The 22,345-nt window shown below is 39.8% G+C and overlaps 1 protein-coding gene across 11 annotated transcripts in view; it reads left to right on the top strand.

The window, feature by feature from the left end:
* Nucleotides 1-22,345, top strand: part of LOC120525120 (espin-like) — a 41,272-nt gene that overhangs the window by 5,522 nt on the left and 13,405 nt on the right. For 6 of the 11 annotated variants that reach the window (XM_039747155.1, XM_039747147.1, XM_039747157.1 and 3 more), the window contains one exon: nucleotides 15,688-15,767. In XM_039747155.1, coding sequence (XP_039603089.1) covers nucleotides 15,753-15,767 — 15 coding nt within the window. In that variant the 5' untranslated portion in view covers nucleotides 15,688-15,752. The other 5 variants (XM_039747148.1, XM_039747153.1, XM_039747156.1 and 2 more) reach the window with 5 other exon arrangements.

Genomic DNA, 22,345 nt, shown 5'->3' with positions numbered 1-22,345 from the left:
TTTGATCCGTTCATTGTGGATCTAGAAGTGTTTCTGATCTTAAACAATATCCGTTACTGCACCTCCGCGTTTCGGAAACGTTTTACTTTCATGTCTGGTTGTCATAAATTGGGCTAGGACGGTATTTTAATCGTCTAATTCGGCTCCGTATATTTTATAATTAATACATTTCAGAATGTGGTGCTTGATTCTTTCTGATTTATTTAGATATAACCTATTCGAATTTTTCGTTAAATACGTACTGAATGATTGGTGATTTATTTTCTAAGAATAGAATTGTTACGGATTGGTTCAGGTGCTCCGTGACCCCGGTCGTCCATGTCAGTTACATACTTAGAACTGACCGGAGGCCGGCTGGGAGTTAAAACTCCACAGAACTCGCAAAGGAGCATGCGCGTCCAAAAATACCGGTAAGGATTTGGGAGCCATCTCCTGTTGTTGCGACTTGTACGTAGTTTTATGTGAACTACAACCTTTTTAAATGTCTGGGCTGAGGCGATATTGCTGTTAGTACAGGATGGCAGGTTAGTGAATGCTGCCTCCGAGTGTTACACTGGAGCCAAAGCCAGATCCCTCTCTCGGTGTGGAGTTGGCACGTTTTTCCCTTTCTTGTATTTCCATCGGGTTCCTTCCCATAACCCGAAGAAGTGACTGTAATATTAACCGGCGACTTTAAAAAGATCCCGAATGTTTACGCCATGCGAGGTTCAGCATTTTCTGCCGATTGCTTGCGGAAATTTTTATTAGGTTGTGTGGCTTCATGTATAGGCTACTCATTGCTTGACAATGAACTGTTTCATTTTGGGAACGGTTGTTTGCATATGAAGTTAAATTCTTTGATCTTTGAAAAGGTTCGTAATATGTGGACAAAACACAGAAATATTGAATGTGTAGCTGCCGAAGTCTAGAAACCTGAACTTAGCCTGTGTTTTTGTACATAGCGAGAGTCCTTTTAAAATCGGACCCCCCATTGATAACTAACAAATCAATTACCATCTCTCCATCCATCCGTTTTCGAACCCGCTTTATCATTATTTCACCCCATTGTGTGCTATACTCTTAAACATGCTGATTCTTTAATGGGACTTTACCGGTTGTTTATTGATGGTCAAAGAGTGGTTTAATTCTGGGAATGGTTCTGCGTATGTATAAGGAATTGGTTCTTTGAGCTTTGAAAAGGCCCCTAATATGTGGACAAAATACATTTTTGACAGGCTTACCTACCAGGATACTGACAAGCAGGGAAAACCTGAACTTAGCCTGTAGATTGTATACAGCAAGAGTCTTTGTAAAGATCAGGAGCCCGTTGGCATTTTAGAAATCGGTTATTTGTGAAAGTTTTTGGAACCTGTTACGGATCTAAGTACTGTAAGTTAAACGTTCTGTCTGGCAAGTCGTTGGGGGTTCTTTCAATAAGACCCTAAAGTGAATAATACAGTACTAGAGTGAACGGATGAGTGAGCTTTGTAAATTGGCCTAGTGAGCGTGGCAGGGTTAACGGGTGTGCCGGTCTGGGACTGATTCCAGCTTTTCACCCTGAAATCAATGAGTGACGACTATAATTGAGACTAGTGGGTCCCGACTGATATATTAAAATTAGCACCTCGCCTGTAGAGGGCTCTTGCGTTGAGCCCGTCGCTTTGCCAGCTCTGGACTTGGGGGGGAAATGTGTATATATAAAAATATATAATATTATATATAAAAATAAATAAATATATAATATTATATATAAAAATAAATAATATTGTGGTGAAATTCACGGGCGCGTGCTTTCTTTGCGCTGTGCTCTGTTTAAAAAGGTCTGTCTGTCTCTTAGTGATTAAAGAACTGCTGTTTATTTCGGCGACGAGCGGTGCCATAAGTTTTCCAACTCAGATTCAGGATGCTGAGGTTGAAATTTGCTCGGCTTTCTTGTTTCTTTATATGGAGTTTCCCTACTGATTGGACTTTCTGCTGCCTCTGTTAACCGCATTGGATTGGTTGCTGCTTTGCACCCATAATTAAAGGACGGAGTGTTAACCAGGGTGATCGATTTACTTTGGTTAACATCACTAAAGTCAGCGTTTAGCTTTTGGAATAACCACGTTTCAATGAATGTTGGCACTAGAGCGCAGTTTTCTACAATACGAAAATGGTTAGATCAATGCCAAATTTGGTTGAGAAGGTGGGACGCCTGTAAGTTTTCGCAGGTACACAAAATCGTTTCCTTCTTCAAAAATAGGGTTGAAAAAGCACCATTTGTTTAAAAGACGTGCTTACCTCCTTATATTTTAATTATGACATCACCCACTAATTGAACATTTTCCATCCTCTGCAGATTATTTGTAATGTCCAGACGTGGTTCTGTGCCCCCTTGCGTTATTTATCATAGGTCACCCAGGTGCCCAGGATCTTCTGCGTTGCCATGAGCAACGCCCTCTGTTCTTATTGCCGTGGTAAGTCAATCATTAATTGCGATGTCATTTTCCGTAAGTGATCTTCAAAATATACGGATATGAACGTTGTGTCCTCTTGTTACACACTGTAAAGCAGGGTCGAACCTTGGAATTCCTTGGTATTCGGCGATGTCACCGGCTGGCTTTCTTTTGCAGGTAAGCCTCGGCTGGATTGTGTCCAGTAGACGCGTTTATTCTTAAACTATAGTGTGCACGTCTTGTTTGTTTAAAAATGTAAACAAGACCATCATGTCAAAATAAATGCGACAGGAAGTTTTCTTGGCCCGTATACTGCGGCTGCACGTAGCGTTCATTTACTTAGGAAAGAGGAGAAAGACACTATCTGGAGAAGTTGCCGCGAAATTGTCAAAGGGAAAATAAGTGGACGAAATGGAATGGGCGTATGCGTATATTAGGGATAAATAACATACATGGAATATTGCTTAGGAAAGTGCCCTGCCGGCGAAGTCCTAAGTCTGCATGTGTCAAGGATATTGATTGATTTTTTTTAATCCGTCTTTTACCTCGGTGCCGCGCTACTATTCCATGTACTTCCTTCCAAAACGCAAGCTACTCTAGAGTGAATATTTCACAGTGGTCTCCTGTTTTGCGCCTTAGCCCCTCCCACAACCCTGCAAAGGAAAAGTCGGGTCACGAGGAGCAGTGGAGGGTCTGGCATGGATGGTCCATAGTTACTTGCGCTCTTCTCTCAAGGTTAAATATTCCTTTAGACCCATGCATACATAATTTAGAATATGCATTGCAGCAGAGAGGGGAACAGTTTTGTGGGTACATCTATGCACTACTGTAATGAAGGTAATTAAAAAATAGATATTTTACGGGGGATGCAGAAGTGATGAATAGAAATGTAATTTGCATGTTTTTACAAATTTGTGTTTTAAATATGTTCACTCCAGCAGCCCTGTGAATAAGCCGATTTAGAATAGGGATGCACATAAACACACTTGTTTTATTGAACATATTGTAACCCTGGTGGGTTTCAGGGAGCTGGACAGACTGCTGTACGTCTTGTCTTTTTCTGATCTATTTAAAAAGAAAAGAGCACACAGTTGCCATTTAAAAATAGTGGCAGGGTTTTCTTTTAGAGGAATTAGTGTTAGCTGTGGAAGCACTGGTGCGAGCTGCTAATAATAAAGCCTGGTTTATCCGCATCTTTCACTTTGGCTACAATATATATGTGAACTACTCTTCAAGAAGTCTTAGAGTACTGGCAAGTCTGTGCATTTCGAAATCTTGGCAGGCTGAATTAAGTCACCCAGTGATTTAAATCTGCAACACCGTGCTTTATAGTGAAAGCAAAGCTGAATATTTTTGCCAGTTTTTTTTAGTTAACTTGTTCATGTGTTTTCTGTTTCTAATGTAAGATGGCATGGCAGTGTCTTAATTAGCTTTACTAAGATATTATTTAAGATACTGCTGAGCTGAATTTTGTCTGTTTAGAGTTTGTATGTTCTCCCTACGTTCCCAAGGTTTCCTTGTGTTTTAAAGATCTGCTGTTCCATTGCTTAGTGTTTGTCAGTCAGTCAGTCACAGGGGTCTGCTGGAGCCAATCCCAGTCAACACAGGGCACAAGGCAGGAACAAACCCCAGGCAGGGTGTCCGCCCACTGCAGGGTACACACACCCACACACTAAGGACATCAATGCACCCAACCTGCATGTCTTTGGACTGTGGGAGGAAACCCACGGGGAGAACATGCAAACTCCACACAGGGACGACCCAGGAAGCAAACTCCGGTCTGTTTACTGCGAGGCAGCAGTGCTACCACTGCGCCGCCCTCTTAGTGTTTGTTTGTACCTAAAATGGACAAGCATTCCTTTCAGGACTGGTCTCTGTCTTCAGTCTATTAATTCCGGGAAAGACTCCTACACACTGAGGTAGTGTACAAAAGTAGCTTCAGCAAATGGGTGGATGAGCAGCTTCATAAATGTCAGCCATACCATCCAAAAATGTGTTCCAATTTTTAGACACACTTTCTTTTTTTAAAAGGTTGCAGTTGTTTGACAAAGAAGCATTTCATTCTGCATGGACTTTGAAAAGGTTTCTAATATGATTGATGATGATGATCTAATTGTTAAATATTAAGTTTAAGTGGGGGCTGAATTCTGTTTTGGTAAGTTTGACTTGATTGTATGGAATGTCACTTTCCTTTCAGTAATAAAAATATGCTTACCTAGAACAGGGGTCCCCAAATCCAGTCCTGGAGGGCCACAGTGGCTGCAGGTTTTCATTCTAACCCTTTTCTTAATTAGTAACCTGTGTTTGCTGTTAGTTAACTTCTTTAGAATTAATGAACTGACTTGTTCTTGAAGACTGCAGTAAAACAATAATGAAATCCAAAATGAGCCAAAACAGGACCAGAAAACACTGTCCATCATACAGGAATAAAATAAAAAAAAAAAAAAAAGTGAAGGTTTTGGAAATGTTCATCTACTCAGGATCCCAAAACATTTCAACAGAGCTCTTGGAAAAGAGAAAATCAGCAATTTCAGAAAAGTATGCCATTGCACAATGAGAGCAGCAACAAACCATGGAATTAAATAACCAGTTTTGGAACTGGTTGGAATTTGAGGCCCTGACTTGGTCGTCTGTTGGCTCATTTACTTCACATTTCATTTCTGTTTGCGTGTCATTTAGGGAAAGAAATGAAGCAATCTTTAAAAAAAAAAAAGTCAATTAAAATTAATTCAAAATAAGTTAATTAACAGCAACAACAGTTCACGAATTCAGAAAAGGGTTAGAATGAAAACCTGCAGCCCTCCAGGACCGGAGTTAGAAACCACTGACCTAGAAGGATACTAACGGACCAAGAAACCCTGTTCTGTGTTGTTTTATTTAGCAGGAGTCCATTTAAAATCCTGAAACCAGTGGTAATTTAAAAAATAAAAAGCGCTGTCATCTGTTTGAGGCAGCTTGTATAATCTGTCACAGATCTAAATAAAGGTTCTTTCTGGAAGCTTCATTTTAACAGTTCATTTGGAGCCAAAAGTGGGATTCCTCTGAAGAACCTCTCTGGCACTTTTTTTATTTTTAAGAGTGTACAAAGCCCAGTAATATACATAACATGTAAATGCTGTATGTGAAGAAATGTAATGTGTCCATCTAGATTTTAGTGGAGCCTTTAATATTTATATTCATAAGGCTGTGTATGTATTTGAAAGAAAGCAACAGAAACTACACTGTGGCTGTTTAGAGTTAGACAATTTATTTGCGTCTTACAGATGCATTAGAAAGATGAGTTTAAATAGGTACATCAGATAGCATGTGCAGTCTTGGGAGGTTTTGTTTTTATTTTTTGTGTTTTTTTCAAAATGTAGATTTGGAGTAGTGTGTGTGTGTTTTTTTTTTTTTTTACTTTGTGTTCTTTTTAAAGGGTTGTGACTCTTAAGTTATATGCAAGTGACCTACGTACAGCAGCGATGTCCTGAAGTGACTTTACATATATTTTCTTCCATTTCCTAGATATGTTTTGTACTCCTGTATTGGAACTGTATTGGCAGTGTGGCCTAGCAATTAAAAAATGCTATGAAAGGTCATTTTCTACAAATAAGTTCTCCAGCCTTCACTTACATTTTGTCAGGCTTGTGTCGCTCAAATGTTAGGCATGGAAGGACCTCGAGTGAGTCACTTTACCTGACAGTGTACATTGCTTAAAAACAACTGTGTGATTGGTATAAAGAATCCTAGACATAGGTGTGTTATAAACCTCTATTACTAGCCTGTAGGTCTGCTCATATTGTTGCAAGGGCTTATTTGGACAGTAGCCACGGGACCCCAAAAAAAGTTCACAGCAAATTTGCTGGGTTTGCCTACAGCTTTGTTTGCAGATTTTTTTTTTCCTGAAAATTTGCCATGCACTTGGCTTAGTCTTTTTTTTTTTTTTTTTCCTTTCCCTCCCTCCTCTCTTCTCCCCTAGAGACCCCATAAAGCTGATATTGTGATATGTGTTGCTCATTATTGAGTGTTTCTGGGATATATTGCCATGGCAATGGCTGATACAATTGCTCCCAAACAACAAATCTAGCATCATGATAAGATGGTAAATATCGTCACCTTTTTTCATTTCACCTCTCCTTCTTTTTCTTTCTCTTTCGACTGCTCCCATTAGGGGTTGCCACAGCAGATCGTCATCTTCCATATCTTTCTGTCCTTTGCATCTTGTTCTGTTACACCCATCACCTGCATGTCCTCTCTCATCACATCCATAAACCTCCTCTTAGACCTTCCTCTTTTCCTCTTCCCTGGCAGCTCCTCTTTAACATCCTTCTCCCAATATACCCAGCATCTCTCCTCTGCACATGTCCAAACCAATGCAATCTCGCTTCTCTGACTTTGTCTCCCAACTGTTCAATTTGAGCTGACCCTCTAATGTACTTGTTTCTAATCCTGTCCATCCTCATCACACCCAGTGCAAATCTTAGCATCTTTTCATTTCAAATTATTTTTAGATTCCTTGAAATTCAGTACCTATAACTAGATACATATGAATTGAAAATCTGTCCAGAAGAATAATAATACCACTGAGCCCTTCTGTTAGGTGTAACAAGACCTTGGGAGCTTCAGAGAGATGAATGACTTGTAGTAGTATTCTGCGTTATGATTTTATCATTGTTGTTCATATATACATGTTTAAGTGTGTGTGTGTGTGTGTGTTTTTCATATTTTCTTAGTTTGTAGCCATTTGTTGTATTTTCTTTGTGGTAATTGGCCTGTCTGTGTCATTGCAGTTTGACACTGTGGTTGGTAAATTGTGCTGTTCAAAGAATTCATAAGCATTTCACCCACTCCAGAGCCTTTACAATTAGGACTCGTAAACCTTCAGGCTTTACCTGACATTGAGTAATTGTTCTCCTAGTTCAGGCTCAGATGAAATTCAGTTAAGGTCCACAATGGGACAAGAAAGACTGAATCTTGAGACTTTTGACAATTTGAGAGTGATCTGGAAGTTTGGAAACAAGATTTTAGTGAACAGATCAAGGACTTTACTGCAAAAAAATCCGGAAAAGTTCAATTTTGAAAAGCAAGCGTACAGAATGGCCCATGCAGCATTTAACATTTCTCCCTTTGTAAACATCTGAAATAGGAATCTAATGTATGCCTTTTTCAAACCTTGGATTGTGGTGGTTGCTTGTCGTCTGTGCAGCAATGTCCGTCCACTTTTCACGAGAGAACTAATTAACAGATTTAGATCAGTTTTTTTTTATATAATTTGCTTGAACACTCTGGTTGATTTTCCGACTTCTCTCATCACTCTAAGAATCATAATTCACTTGCAGGAGCGAGATATACAAGCTAATCTGAGACAGAGGCTGCAGGCCGACGGGAGGGGGATGAGTGACATCAGGAGTGGGCAGTTGGTCTACCTCTGTGTTTTGGAGTGTAACTTGCCTCACCTTAGCTAGCGATACCTTTTTGTTTATTGATTTTTAAAGTTTCTTTTGTTTCACTACTACTCGGGCAAAGCTGCAGGGAACGGCTAGTATTTCATATATAGAAATGTAAAAACCTGTGAGCTATGCATGCAGTACGTGGTTCTAGGTCACTTTGGGTAAACTTATTAATGACCTAACCATTCACCTATTTTTTTGGGCCCACTCAATCCATTTTTAGGATGTCATGCACTAAACACTGTTCCATATAATTATGGAGTACAAGGCATAAAGTGGCCCTGGCTGGCATGTCAGTTAATCACATGGCACACTCAACAGTTTAGCTATTCCATTTCACCTGAATTGATTGAGTTTGTGAGCACCTGGACATGAGAGCATGTAGACGCTTTGAAAACCTACCCTTCCTACAAATACGACTAGGCCAGGGACGAACCAAGGTCTCTGGAACTGTGCTACCCTTTGAATGAAGTAACCTAATAGTAACTTCGGAATCAGAATGTGAATCACTGGGTTGAAGGAATTGAAGCCCTTGACATCGGAGCCCTTGAAAACGAGGGGCTGAAACCCTGCCACAGACTACATGTCTGTAAGAACTCAAGCTGCAGATGGCCTTGTGGAAGTTTGTCAAGAGCAAAATGCTCCCACATACTAGTAGAAGGAGGAATTTTCTTTTGCAGGTACTGGGTCTCGTATTGAAAACGATTCGTTTGTGAGCTTAATGTACATTCTTAAGGAATCTCTTGAGTCTGAAGATAAGCGAGTCTTTGTGTGATTTATGAAGTTTGCCAGATGTGATGTCATTTGCCGTATTTCCCTACAACTCCCAAGATGTCTAAACGTTTGAGTGTGTGGTATGATAACTGGGCAGGTAACTGGCAATAAAAGTGAATCTTTTCCCCATCACCTAAAATTATTATGCACACTTTGGAAGGCTTGGCTAATGTAAGGTGTGAAATGGCCTCCCTTCTTGACCTAAGAGTATAGAAAGCAGGGACCAGTGCACCCAGGCTGATAGGCTCAGCCCTCTTGTGTTTTCATAAGCCAATGACTTGGGTTGTTATATTGTGTATCTTGGTGGGTGGTATGAAATATATGGAAACTTGTGGACTGAATAGGAACAAAGGCTTTTAGGTGGGTGGCATGGTGGCACAGCCCTACCTAGCACTGCTGTATTTCAATGAGGAGACTGGGTTTCAAGTCTTGGGTGCTCCCTGCAATAAGGACCTTGCATGTTTTTCCCATGTCTAAGTGGGTTTACTGTGGGTACTCTGCTTTCCTCCCATGGTTCAAATATGGGTACGATACGTGACTTGGTGAGGCTAAAATGTCTGTGTGTGTGTGTGTGTTCACCTTGCTATTGCTTGGGTCTGAATATGTAATCAACTAATGGTCTTGTTTAGTCCCACCCATTAGTCTTGATTGAAAGGGTATGAAACCATGAAAAGAGGTAATCTGAAATAAATAGCACAGACATGAAAGAGTAATTTGTAAATATGTATTTAATGATTTTACAATTTTAAAACAGAATAAGTCTTTAAGAATAATGCCATTTTGAAGTAAACTGTGCAATAATTTGCTCTAACTGCATTATTAAAACAAGATAAAAATAATGTATATTTATTATTTTTTTTTTTTTTTTTCACAGCTAGGGGGCTTTGCCCCCTGCTCGCTACTCTTGCCAACCCCTGTGTTTGGTTTTCTGGATACACACTTAAGATTTTTTTTTTTTTCCTTCGAATTGATGCTATTTCATTAGTTTCACTTTTATTTTAGAACTTCTGTAAAAACAATATTAGGAATCTGAGTCCCAATATACCGAGACATTTGTTTAATAACTTTGTGCCATAATTCAGGATAGGTTTCTCCGTGTGGAATTTCAGCAGACAAAACAATCGACATCATCAGCAGTTAATCATTTTTTTTTTTTTTGGCAAAGTAATTAACAAATGCATGTGAGGTAAACTCTGTTTTTGAAATTCTCTGACTTAAACTTCAAAGCCTTACAATATTTATATACTTCTGACACATCACCCGTGTCCATGTATTCGATCTCTATTCACCTTTTCGTTATTTCTCCGAGTAATAATTTCTCTCTCTTTGAGCTAATGCGATGTTAACTTTCTTTGTTTTGATACTGTCGTTTTTTTTTTTCTTCTGCTTTCATATTCTTTATCTTGCTCTGCATGTGTTTCGCGTTTTTTTTTTTTTTTGGAGTCTTTTGAATTCCAGTTTTCATTATCTCTAACCTGTACTGAATGTGTTTTTTTTGTTTAACCTTTTTATGACATTTTACTTTGTTTTCTACTGTCTTATTTCTGACCTCGCTTTATCCTGCTTTTTTTTTTTTTTTTTTTCTTCCTTCAATGACACCTGGTCCATGGTGATTATTTTCCCTTTTTCGAGTAGTAATTTCAGTTTGTTTGCACTACTCTAATGTTTACTTTCTTTTTTTATACTTTTATTTTTCGAGCCTTTCGAATTCCACTGCTTTCATAATCTCTAAGCTGCTCTACATGTGTATAGCACCAACGTTTGTGAACGTCTTTATGAAGTTCTACTTTGTCTTTTACTCTCTGTCTTTTAATTCTGAGCCAGACTGGATGTGCTTTTTTTTCCCCAGTTCCACTTGTTCCAGGCTGATAATTACTTTCCTTATTTTCTGAATTTGCACCTAGAATTCTTTTTTTTTTTTTTCTCTCCAACGCTTTTGAGTCTGTTTTCTCCGCACGGTTTTCTTCTTCACTTAGTTGTCTACGTTTCATTTATAACGTATTGCTCTTATACGCTTTATATGCATGGAGAGCCCTGGATCTGTTTGTGCTCAAAGCCTCCTTTACATGACTGAGTGTTTTGCTGCCTCTTGGCTTATTTGATATTGATTGTAAGTAGGGCGTGTCTTGCAAGAATCTCATGTTCCACGTCATCGCGAGACTCTATACACATACATTACATACATATCTCTTGGCACAAATTACATACATACAGTATCTTTTGGCACAAAGTCTCATGTTTGGACACGGAGCATCTCGCGGGACCTTAATCTCTATCATCTCGCAGTTTCTTTTAAGTGTTTTCCGTGATCTTGCCGTAGTGTTTCGCTCCTCTCCAGATATTTTATAATAAAGATTTAATATATATATATTAAAACACATCAGTCAAATGTTTTAGAACACTTGAGGTTTTTCTAGTTTATCTTCAGATTTAATCACATGAAATGCAATGAATGACCTTAGATGGTGAAAAGGTAAGCAATAAACTGCCAGAGTTTTAAATGTAAAGTTTAGGTTAGCAAAAACAGGGGGTGGGGGCTGGAGGGTGAATTCTAGAGTATTATAAATAGGCCTTCTGAAGGGACCAACTAATAGCTTACAACCTACAGATGTTCTGCAGCAGTTAAACTAAATTAAGCCTTGCAAGTTGAAGCAAACAATTTGCACAGGTCTCACAACTTATATTGATTACTTAAAAATTCCCTCTCTGTCTTTAAAGCAAGGTTGGAGCAAACTGTCTATTACATTACACTCTCTGCACCCTAGGAAGTTGTAAATTCCAGTGATAATGGCAAGAAAATGACAATTAACAAATGAAATTAGAGAGAGCATTATTACCCAAGAAGTGTAGGCTTTTTTTTTTTTTTTTGCAATTTCTCTAAATGATAGTGTCTATGAGTACACAATCTAAAGGCAATTGGAAACTGGAAAATAATCTTGATAGGAAGAGATCTGGCAGGCTCAAAGTCACCACTCAATCTGAGGACAAGTTTCTCAGGGTCACCACCTTGTGTGATAGACACCTCACAGCACAACAGTCTGTTTTTACTTTGAACAGGAGACTTTGTGCTACAGGTTTGACAAGGTGAGTGGCACTAAGAAAGCCATTCCTTAAAGGACAAAATAGGGCCTTGAAATACCAGCTGTGGACTACTGGAGACTGGAAGAAAGTCTTATGGGCCGATGAATCAAATATTTGAAGTCTTTCGTTCTTCATGCAGGGTATTTTCTACACTATTGAGTTGGTGAAAGGGTGGTTCCTCAGTGTGTGACACAAACTGTTAAACACGGAGGAGGAAGTGTGATGGTCTGGCATTCTTTTGCTGGAGGCAGAGTTGTTGACTTGTACAGAGTGACTGGCATTCCGAATCAAATGGGTTACCACAGTTTGGTAGTTCTGTCAGCAAATGAAGAATCAAAAATTTGTAGATTTTTTTTTTTTTTGCCATTGTTTATTTGTTCAGTGCCAGTTTAATTTTGTCCAAGTAGTACTTCAGAGGTTGGAGTAGCATAGTCTGTTCCACCTCTGCTTTTAAGATGGGTTTTTAAGTAATTTAACAGAAGTTGGGTCTCTTGTGCTAATTGATTGCTTCATCTTGCAAGGCTTAATTTACTTTGATGCAGAACATCTAGGTTGTAACATTTTCTTTTTTTTCAGTTTTTGCTAACCTAAACTTTTAATGTTGTGTGTTTTGCATTTTAAACATGTTATGTCATTCATTGCATTTCAACTGATTTAAATTTTTTTTAAAAAGTGGAAAAAGTAAGGTGTTCTAAAACTTTTGACCGTGTGTGTATATGTATGTACAATATATAGCTACATTTTGCTGCACTTTTTCATGTGATTCATATTTTCCTTTTTTTTTTTTTTTTTTTAAAAATCCGTATAATTTGGCACAAATTGCAGATTTTTATACCTTGTCCTTGTGATCACACTTCAGTGAAGTTTCATTATTTTTCTCTCATTTTAGAGTTGCTTTTCTTGTACATTTACTGTGAAAGGTGCCATATAATGAAACTGTGTGTTCTAAAGATGTGTGTTTCAGGTTAATTAGCCCAGGGTATTGGTGAGAGTGTCCTGCAGTGGATTGGCACCCTTTCTAGAGCCATTTCCTGATTTGCACCCAGTGCTGTCAAAATAGGGTGTAGCACCGGGAGGCCTTGAATTGGAGTAAGCGAGTTATTTTAGTTTTATTTTCAATGAACATCAAAAGAATGTCTGAATCACTATACTACAACTTACTTAACTTCAATTTCATGTTAGCCATGGCTAACATGTTCAAATAAATTATAAGTGCCTTGTTTAATTTTAGTTGTAAAGTAGTTGTGCTACCTTCCTAAGATGAGTTGAAATCTAAGTAAGCGATGTAGACTTGTAGACTACTGTAGATTACTCAAAGTTATTGTCTGCTTTATTTTTTTTTTTTTCATTTTTATTACTATTTAATTCAATATTTGTTTCTTTGTATCAGTATGATGCTGGATTATGTGAATTTCCCCTTGGGATTAATAAAGTATCTATCTATCTAGACTGAAACTCTTTGACATGGAAGGGATGTGCAAACTGTACACATCCAGAGTACTGTGTTCAGTTTTGGTTTCATTATTACAAAAAAGACAGACATCAAAACACTAGAAAAGGTCTAGGACTAGACTGATTTCAGGACTGAAGTGTGAGCTTTGAGAAGAGACTGAAGGAGATTAACCTTTAGAAGTTAAGCTATCAGAGATATGATGTTGAAGTGTTTATATAAAAAAAATAAAATAAAATTTAAGGAATTCTAGAACAAGAACCCAAGGAGGCAGTTGGAAACTTAAGGGCAGATTTTACACAAATGTTACACAGTTTTTCTTCACGCAAACAACCATAGACACATTGAATAATTTACCAAGTAGCATGTTGGATAGCACAACTTTAGGGACTTTCAGATCTTGGCTTGATGTTACTTTGTACAGTCCTGTTGATGGATGGACAACCTTGTTAGATTTAATGCTTGATGCCCATCTCATTTATTCTAATTTTCTAAACTTTACAAATGCAGTGAAGAAAGCCTTGGATTTAAACATGAGACTATGAATCTGTGAGACAAGCATATGGGGCCTGCTTTTAATTTAGAACTACAGAAGCAACTGTATTATGATATGAATACAAGTGTCAGTTAAATAAATTTAAATAAAAGTAATTTTATTGGAAGCTGCCATGTTACAGCACTTTAAGAAAATACAGACCATTAGCATTCAGATTTTTTTTTTTTTTTAATGGAGATTAGCAAATAAAATAGTAAAAGTAATTTCAATCAGAAGGAAACTTTAGATATTCCTTACTTTTTCAACTTTGGGAAGTAAGAACAATTTCAGGCAGCACACTTCTAATAATGAGTTCAAATTTTGTTGTTCATTTTCCATTAAAGGTGAGCCTGAGTCTGTTCTGTGGGAGCTAATTCTGGACAAGGTGGCAGCCCTACGATAAGGCCTGAATTGGGGCAAAAAAGGTTCAACAGTCCACTTAATATGAAAGACTTTAAGATGTTGTGGAGAACATTTGGTCCATTGAGCTTATTTGTTTAGCTAATAGCTAAGCTGCCCCAATATCTCATCCAGTTACTTGTGAAGGTTTCTTTTTCATCTTCATGGATTGATTAGTTTGTTCCAGATTCCTGCCACTCCTTTGAATAAGAATTGCTTCCTGGCTTCAGATCTAAATATGATTCCTTTTAAAGCTAACGCATCTATGTTGAAATTCACATGAACCCTTGGAGGGCATAGAAACACCCCACAAACCAGGAAGAACCAACCCTGTACTACAACACTCTGACATACATAAAAATGTCCATTGTGACAGCTGACAGTCTCACCATTTGTAGTGCTGTATGTCTGTGCTGCTATTGACAGGTCATTCATGGCACGTGGAAGTAAAATGGTTTGGTTTAGGCATGGTATAGTGCTGGCTGCATAACCGTGGAGGTCACAACAGTTTCTCCCTGGGCCATTTGAACTCCTTCATTATATCTGCATTTCATTATAAGGGATCATGGTGGGCCACAGAAGTGCTGTATTTTCGGTTTAGCCAATTGTCAGCTCTTTTAATGTAATCGCCCAACGATTTTGATGAATCTTGATGGTTTAGAGCTCCCTGACTCTCATATTGGAATCCTCCAAAAATTTCATTTTGAGATTTTGATGAATCTCTACATATTAGATCTCCCTGAGTCTGAAGATACCATTTTTAGAATTTGTGTGTGTGTGTGTGTGTGTGTGTGTGTGTGTGTGTGTGTATGTAAGCAGAATAACTTGAGTATGCTTTCACTTAGGTCAACGAAATTTTTTATACAAGTATTGGGTACAAAACGTAGATTTCTATCAACTTCTGGGGTATTTCTGTCAACCGGAAGTTGTACTTTACCTTTTCTTCATGCAGCTGCAGAGTCCGATTTATTGAATTTTACTTTTATAATAGTTGTTCAGTATATTATTAATTTGATTTGTTGTCGTTGGTTCTTTAATATAAATTATATTTTTATATTATCATTGTCTTGTGGTTTACTCCTCAAATATTCATCACATATCCGAGTATACAAGAAAGTCAAAGGGAGACCACTCCCAATTTTGTTTTTATTTTATTATTGTTTTATTTTTTTAAGCTGTTTATCTATTCCTGGATTTGAAAGTATGAACCAGGTTGAATTTTGGCTTTCTCAGAATTACTGGTATATTGTTTTCAAGATCAAATCTTTTGTCTCTAATAAGTGCTGGCCTTTTATGTCCTAAATGGCTCCCTGTTTGCAATGGACTGGAGTGTGATTGACAGGAAAATGTTAGTCACATCAGTGTGTGTTTTGCTCATCTAATTTTTACCACAGTGTGCTGGCTTAGGGTACACCAATGCCCCACTGGTGGTGTGAAGGTGCAGCACCACTTTTCCAAAACAGAGTACTGCCCCACAGTTGCCCCACAGATTTACACAAGCATGTATATTGTGCCTTTTCTACTTAACACTAAACTAGCCCCTTTTGAGACTTTCATCACATCTAGAGTAACACATAATGTGAACCTTTTTCTTTGGTCTTTCAGGTCAACAGCTGACACATACAGTCTTCAGTTCCTAGCACCACAGGCCCTGCCTGTCTCAAGGAACAATGGAAGATAACCAGGTAAGATGAACTCGGCCCTGAGTGCCTCTCATACTGTGGCACTCCATTTTGTATGAATGAAGTGTCCAGATCGTTGCAAGAACGGTCTTCTGAGGAGTTTGATGTAGCTGACTGCCTGCCGCTGTGAAGCCATTTGGTAAAAGTGGCTCCTTGGTTCCAGCTTATCCAGAATGTGGGTGTGGGTCTTCATATTTATTGTAGTTGTGCAATGGCTGGTGGGAGCCTAAACTTTAAAGAGATATGGACCTGACAATTTGTTTGTCTCATTCCCGTGTCATTTATTTTATCAAGTATTTGTGATGGTGGATACACATTTTATCGGTCTGATGGCGATCATACTTGGGGAGTAGCTGTTACTGTAGCAGATTGGCTTCTTCCGATGGTGTCCAATGTCACTCCTTTCAATGAGCGTATTATGAGACTCGGATTACGGCACTCCCTGGGTGCTGCCTTGTCTATTGTCTGTGTATGCTCTGACCGCGGTGAATAATGTCTCAGCGAGGTAGACATTTTATTTGCAGCTTCGCTCGGTGGTTGTTTAGTGCTCACGAGGTGACACTCCTCTGGCCATGGGTGACTTCAATGCAGCCACTGGCACTGACGGGGCTGGCTATGAGGATTGACTCCGCCCCCATGGGTCTGGTGACCATGGTGAAAGTGGCTTTGTGTTCCTTGACTTTGCCAAAGGTCAGGGGCTGCAAATCACTAGATCCTGGGTCCAGCACCCAGTACCACATCGTTGGACTTGGTACTCCAATACTGGTGGTGCAGTGAAGGAGATCAATCACATCCTCGTGGGCAGATGCTGGAGGTTCTTGCAAAAATGCAGGGTCTACAGAAGTGCCCAGTGTGTGAATTCTGACTACAGACTTGTTGTTGCTACTCTTAGGATCTAGCTTAGGTCCAGTAGGTTCCCACCTACTAGGAAAATGAGCTTGGACTTGGCCAGACTCCAAGACCAGACTGATTCTAATAAGTTTGCACACAGTTTGTATGAGGAGCTTTCAGATTTTTGGTACGACCTAATGTGATGTGGGAGACCTTCTGTGACAAGACCCGGAAGGTTGCTGAGGGTTGTGCTGATGTTGCCGGTGTTCCCAGACAGAGGCGTTTCATTTTGCAGGACACCCTGGATATCATTGAGAGGAGTCGCAGTGCACGACTCAATGGCAACTGTGGTCTGTAGTGGGAACTGATAAGGTTAGCTGCAAGGGCTCTGAGGGCAGATAAAGAGGTGTGTGTTAGAGGAATCTGTGAGCAACTGACACACCATCTGTGGTCTAGCGACCCACGTCCTGCTTACAGAGGAATCAAAGCATTACGCACATCTGCATCTGTTATTTGAAAAGTCACAGTCAGGGCAGCTGATGGAATGGTCCTTCCGGATGACACTGCAGTTGTAACCCGCTGGGCTGGCTACTTTGAGCAGTTGTTCAAAGCTGATCCTCCGGACATTGGATATCTCTGGGTTCACGGTCCTTGAGGCTGATCCTCCAATTAGCTGTGAACCACTCAATCTTATTGAGATTGCACAGGTAATGAACCAGCTGAGGTGGGAAAGGCTGCAGGGATCTGTGGTATCTGGGGTGAACTTCTCCAGCCTGGTGGTAAGGCTATCCTCCTGGCATTGCAAGCAATCTTTCCTTCCATTTGAGAGACTGTCATCATCCCAACTGACTGGAAAACAGGACTTGTCATCCCTGTCTGGAAAGGGAATGGTGATCGCCTGGATTGCGACAACTACAGGGGGGTAACACTGCTCTCATTGTCGGGTAAGGCCCTTGCTAGGGTCATCCTCAATAGGATCCGTGATCACTTGCTCGCCTACCAGCGGCCAGAACAGTCTGGTTTTACACCTAAGAAGTCTACCATTGACCACATCCTGGCACTGAGGGTTATCAAGGAGCACAAATGCGAATATCGGCAGAGTTTCTTAGCAGCCTTTGTCGATTTTTCACAAAGTGTTCTTCTCAGTTGATCAAGCTGCCCTGTGGGACATCCTGAAGGGTCGTGGGATTCCCTCGAGGTTTCTGGATATCATGGCCGGCCTGTAAACTGGTACTGTGAGTGTTGTGCAGAGTGGAGGCAGGACCTCTGTGTTTTTTCCAGTTGATTCTGAGGTTCATCAGGGGTGTGTTCTTGCTCCTACTCTGATCAATGCTTGTATGTACTGGGTGTTGGGCAAGGTTGTGGGGTCCAGCGGCTGTGGGGCATCTGTTGGTGAAGAATGATTCACGGATCTTGACTTTGCTGACGATGCTGTGATCTTCATGGAGTCATTGGGGGCTCTGATCGGGGTGGTCTAGAGACTGAGCGAGGAGTCTGAGTGTCTGGGCTTGCGAGTGTCCTGATAAAAACCAAGATCCAGGCATTTAATGACCTCTTGGGCACAGCCATCAGCAGTGTGTGTGTGGAGAGAGTGTTGACCTTGTCGAGAGGTTTACTTACCTTGGCAGTGACATTTATGGCTCTGGTGACTCTTCCTATAAAGTCAGTAGACAGATTGGGAGAGCATGGGGGATCAAGAGGTCGCTGGAAAGGGGGCTGTGGAGTTCCTGATTACTATGCAAAAGGATGAAGGTCCAAGTCTTGAGAGTCCTGGTGCTTCCTGTCTTGCTATATGGTTGCGAGACATGAACGCTATCCAGTGACCTGAGATGAAGACTGGTCTCCTTTGGTACTGTGTCTCTCCGGAAAATCCTTGGGTACCTTTTGGTTTGAATTTGTGTCGAATGAGCAGTCCTGAATGAGGCACATTACCTACATTGTGAGGGAGCGTCGATTACGGCCATGTGGCGCATTTCCCAGTGGGTGATCCGGCTCGTAAGATCCTTATTGTTGGGGACCCGAGTGGCTGGACCAGGCCAAGGGGTCGCGTGACCCACGTAACACCCGGCTGCAACAGATAGAGGGTCATTTCTGGAGGGTGGGACTGGACCGTGTGCCTGCTTGGGGGGGTTGTCAACCAGGATCCCGAGTTTCGGCATATAGTGGATGCAGCAATGACCTGTACCAGTGCATGCTCCCCAGCTTGACTTGACTTGTGATGGTGCTTTCTGTAAAAGGCATTTAATAACCTAAAGATCAATCGGCTATTTGTCAGTTGATTGGAGCTCCCTTCCAAAGTGCATCTTTGGAGTATAAAATTTGAAAGTAGCTGACCTATGTGAGAATTTTAGATGGCTGATGTTTCTTTGTATTATATATACTTAGTAAGAGCTGAGCCATCGTGCATCTGCAAATGGAAAAGCCAGCCTAACGTTAGATGCTGAAAGAAATCAATGGATATTAAAAGCCAGACTAGTTTTTGTGAAAGGTGAATACATGTTGTTTTGTTTTATTTATTTATTTATTTATTTTTAAGTCTCAGGGTGGTTTTTTGCTAGGAAGCACACTACAAATATACTAGAAAATCATGCTACCATTCAGCTTCAGGGACTGGCTCAGTCAAAGTCTGTATGAAGCTGCATGTTCTCCCCAGTCCACTGACACTTTTCATCCAGATAATCGATCTTTGAAATGTGGGAGGAAACATGAAGTGTTAGATTGATTTGATGATCTTTAACTTGTGGCTATGATTTAGTGTGGAGGTGTGTACAGTAAGTGTGTATTGTAGATAGGGGGTGCCTCCCTGTGGCCCAGAATTGAGCTAAGTGGATGAAAAAATGAAGGATCAATGAAGAGTCTTGTTAATGATATGAATTTTCCTCTTGCTATAGACTGAAGCCTTAAGAGAGCAAGCACCCCAACTGGTTATACATGGAGATGTGCAAGCTATTGTGGTGTGTTCTGTCTTTTGCAAAATGTTGTGATGGTGTTTCATGTAAAAGGCACAATATGTTTGAGTGGTAGACAGTAGACACATTTGTGAGATCTGTAGACTACTTAGGTTTGACTCACACTTATCCTTTAAGGTAAATTAAATTGCAACTGAATTCAAAACTATTTCTTCACTTTCATTGTATGTGTTAATTGCTACATGAAATTGCATTCCAAAGTGAAGCATATTTTCTAAATTTAAAAAAATAAATAGCCTTCTCTTTCATTTTGTAATGGGGCTGATTGATACCCTGGTCCAGGTGTTAAAAGAAGCCATAATACTTACGGAATGTCTATTTGGTATTAACAGAAGTTTTTGTTTAAGACAAATGCCTTCTCAATTTCCAAAGTATTCTTGTGACAACAAAAGTAAACTGGAAATAAGTTTTATTACAGATTCTCGGGTCTATTTTTCTTGAGGTAAGGATATGTTTTCTGTTCGCTTATCTGATCATTGCTGGTGCTGTGGATGGAGTCATGACATCCCCACCCTCAACCAAGCTCTGTTCTGATTATAATCCCACTTTTTTGTTTCTCTAATTCTGTTTCTTCAGCAGTAATGTTCTGCCATGTCTTGTAACAGCAAAACAGATGCACGCTGAAATCATAGGACTATTTTTTTTTTTTTTTTTCCCCCAAACAGGCCAAACATTACACCCGTTACATTCATTGTTATTTTACATAGCCTATAGAGTGAGTTTAATTCTGTGGAACACGGTGCTAATAAGGAACCCACATTGGAGTTTCATCGTACTTCATTTAAATAACAGTAAATCTGAGCTAAAAGTGATTAAACTACATTACAATTTTTAACAAATGCCACCTGTATGTTGCACTTGCGTGGCAGTGTTGAGTAATCTAAAAATGAAAAAAAAAAAAACGGTGAGTGATAGAGCAGATTGAAGCACCACCAACCAGTTATCAATTTCATTTTAATGTATGGTGAGTCGCTCTTGTTGAGGATATGGTAATAAAATAACTAAGGATGTTTTTGAGTGAGTAAACTTGCTGACCCTCACTAATACCAGTAAATGCAAAATTAAACAGGGTTAACCTGTAAACTCCATGTAGACCAGCGTTTCTCAACCTTTAAGTATTTGCCACCCGAGCTTTCATAACAGTTTTACCCCCCTAACATTTTTTCTTTTTTTTTTTTTTTTTAAAGTAGACCATATTTTATTATACCTATTTAACTTTTATCTGCATTTATCTAACTCCTATATTTATTATTCTAGTATCAGAATGTAGTTTGTTAATTTGTTTTGGTTTCATATTTTTGATTCTAGTTTTCTTTTTTCACATCTTCACACCCCCTGTTGTTACTTGCCCCCCTAGGGGGGCCCGCCCCACAGGTTGAGAACCACTGATGTAGACCTTGGTACTATGAGGCAAGAATGATAACTCTGTTATCATGCTGCCTATGCTAGAATATCTGAACTTACAAAACATTAACCCAATTAAAACTAAATGTATGCCTATAAGGTCTGTTCAGTTCTTGTCACATGATTGTTATCTACATGTATGCTCAATCTTTTTCTTGCTAGACCACTGAAACATACGCATGCCTTTTGATACTGGGTGGCAGTAGGCCGTATCTTTACCTAATCATGAATATTGTCAATAATTACATTTGACGGTGGCTTTTTAGGGTGAAGCCATGCCCCTCGCCCTGAATGGCTGCTACAGAGGAGGATGTGCAGCGTAGTAAAGTGCCCAATAGGTTTCCTTTTAAACTAGCTGAATCTCAATGTTTTGCTTTTTGATTTTTTCTTCTTTAAACAACATGGATACATTTTTTTTTTTTTTTTTTTTTTTTGTTTTCTTTTCAATTTGTGTGTAGTCTCAAATTCAATAACATTTCTCTCTATTATAAAAGGAAATCCTGAAACGAGACTTTTTCAAAGAGATAATTTCAAGTCCCACGAGACGAGCCTTTGGCCATGAGATTTTTTGAAGTCACGCCCTACTCTCAACAATATCCAACGCACATGGCCCTCTCGCCTCTCATTCGTGTGAATGCTTTTGACAGACACAGTTCCTGCTCTTTAAATTCTTATAAATTTTTACGTTATCCTCACTTTAAGTTCTCAATAAAAGAAGACTTCTGTCCAACTCTTATTGAAAAATTTCATCCTAAAGAGTTATCAACAGAAGAAATGAGTACACGGTGTGCTAGACGGCCAGGAATCCTGCCCCGCCAGGATGCCTGGAGGAAGGAGGAACCGGGAGAGCGGCACTTTTTTTTTTTTTCCTTCCGACACCGGCTACCCAAATGGAGTGAGGCGGCCCCTTTTATCCACCCCCGGATGTGCTCCAGGTACCTGATGATGGACTTCCAGCAGCATTCCCCAGTGTGGCAAAAGTGTTGCCCTTGCATCCGGAAGCACTCCAGGCATAAACCATCACTGGTGTCCCAGAAGTGCTGTTACCCAGGGAAAAGAAGTGCCGCTCTCCTGGTTCCTCCTTCCTCCAGGCATCCCGGTGGGACAGGGTTCCTGGCCATCTTATAACGGGCAATCCTAGCACCGAGAAACAATGAAGTCAAACGCGAAAATTGTCAGTCGGTTACAGGGCAGATTGGTTAAATGCGTATAAATAGACTATGCTGAAACAGTTGGTGCTGATCGTGTGGAAAATGAAAACAACAACTTACAATATCATGAAGAGTATCTAAAAAGGTTAACACCGTACAGTCTTCCACCACCAGAATTACTGTTGAAAGTAGGATGTATCCAAGAAAGGTAATGTAGTTCATCTCC

Source organism: Polypterus senegalus, chromosome 3 (assembly GCF_016835505.1).
Source record: "Polypterus senegalus isolate Bchr_013 chromosome 3, ASM1683550v1, whole genome shotgun sequence".
Taxonomy (NCBI): Eukaryota; Metazoa; Chordata; class Cladistia; order Polypteriformes; family Polypteridae; genus Polypterus; species Polypterus senegalus.
Note: the sequence above shows the minus strand (reverse complement) of the source record. Positions and strands in the feature narration are given on the sequence as shown.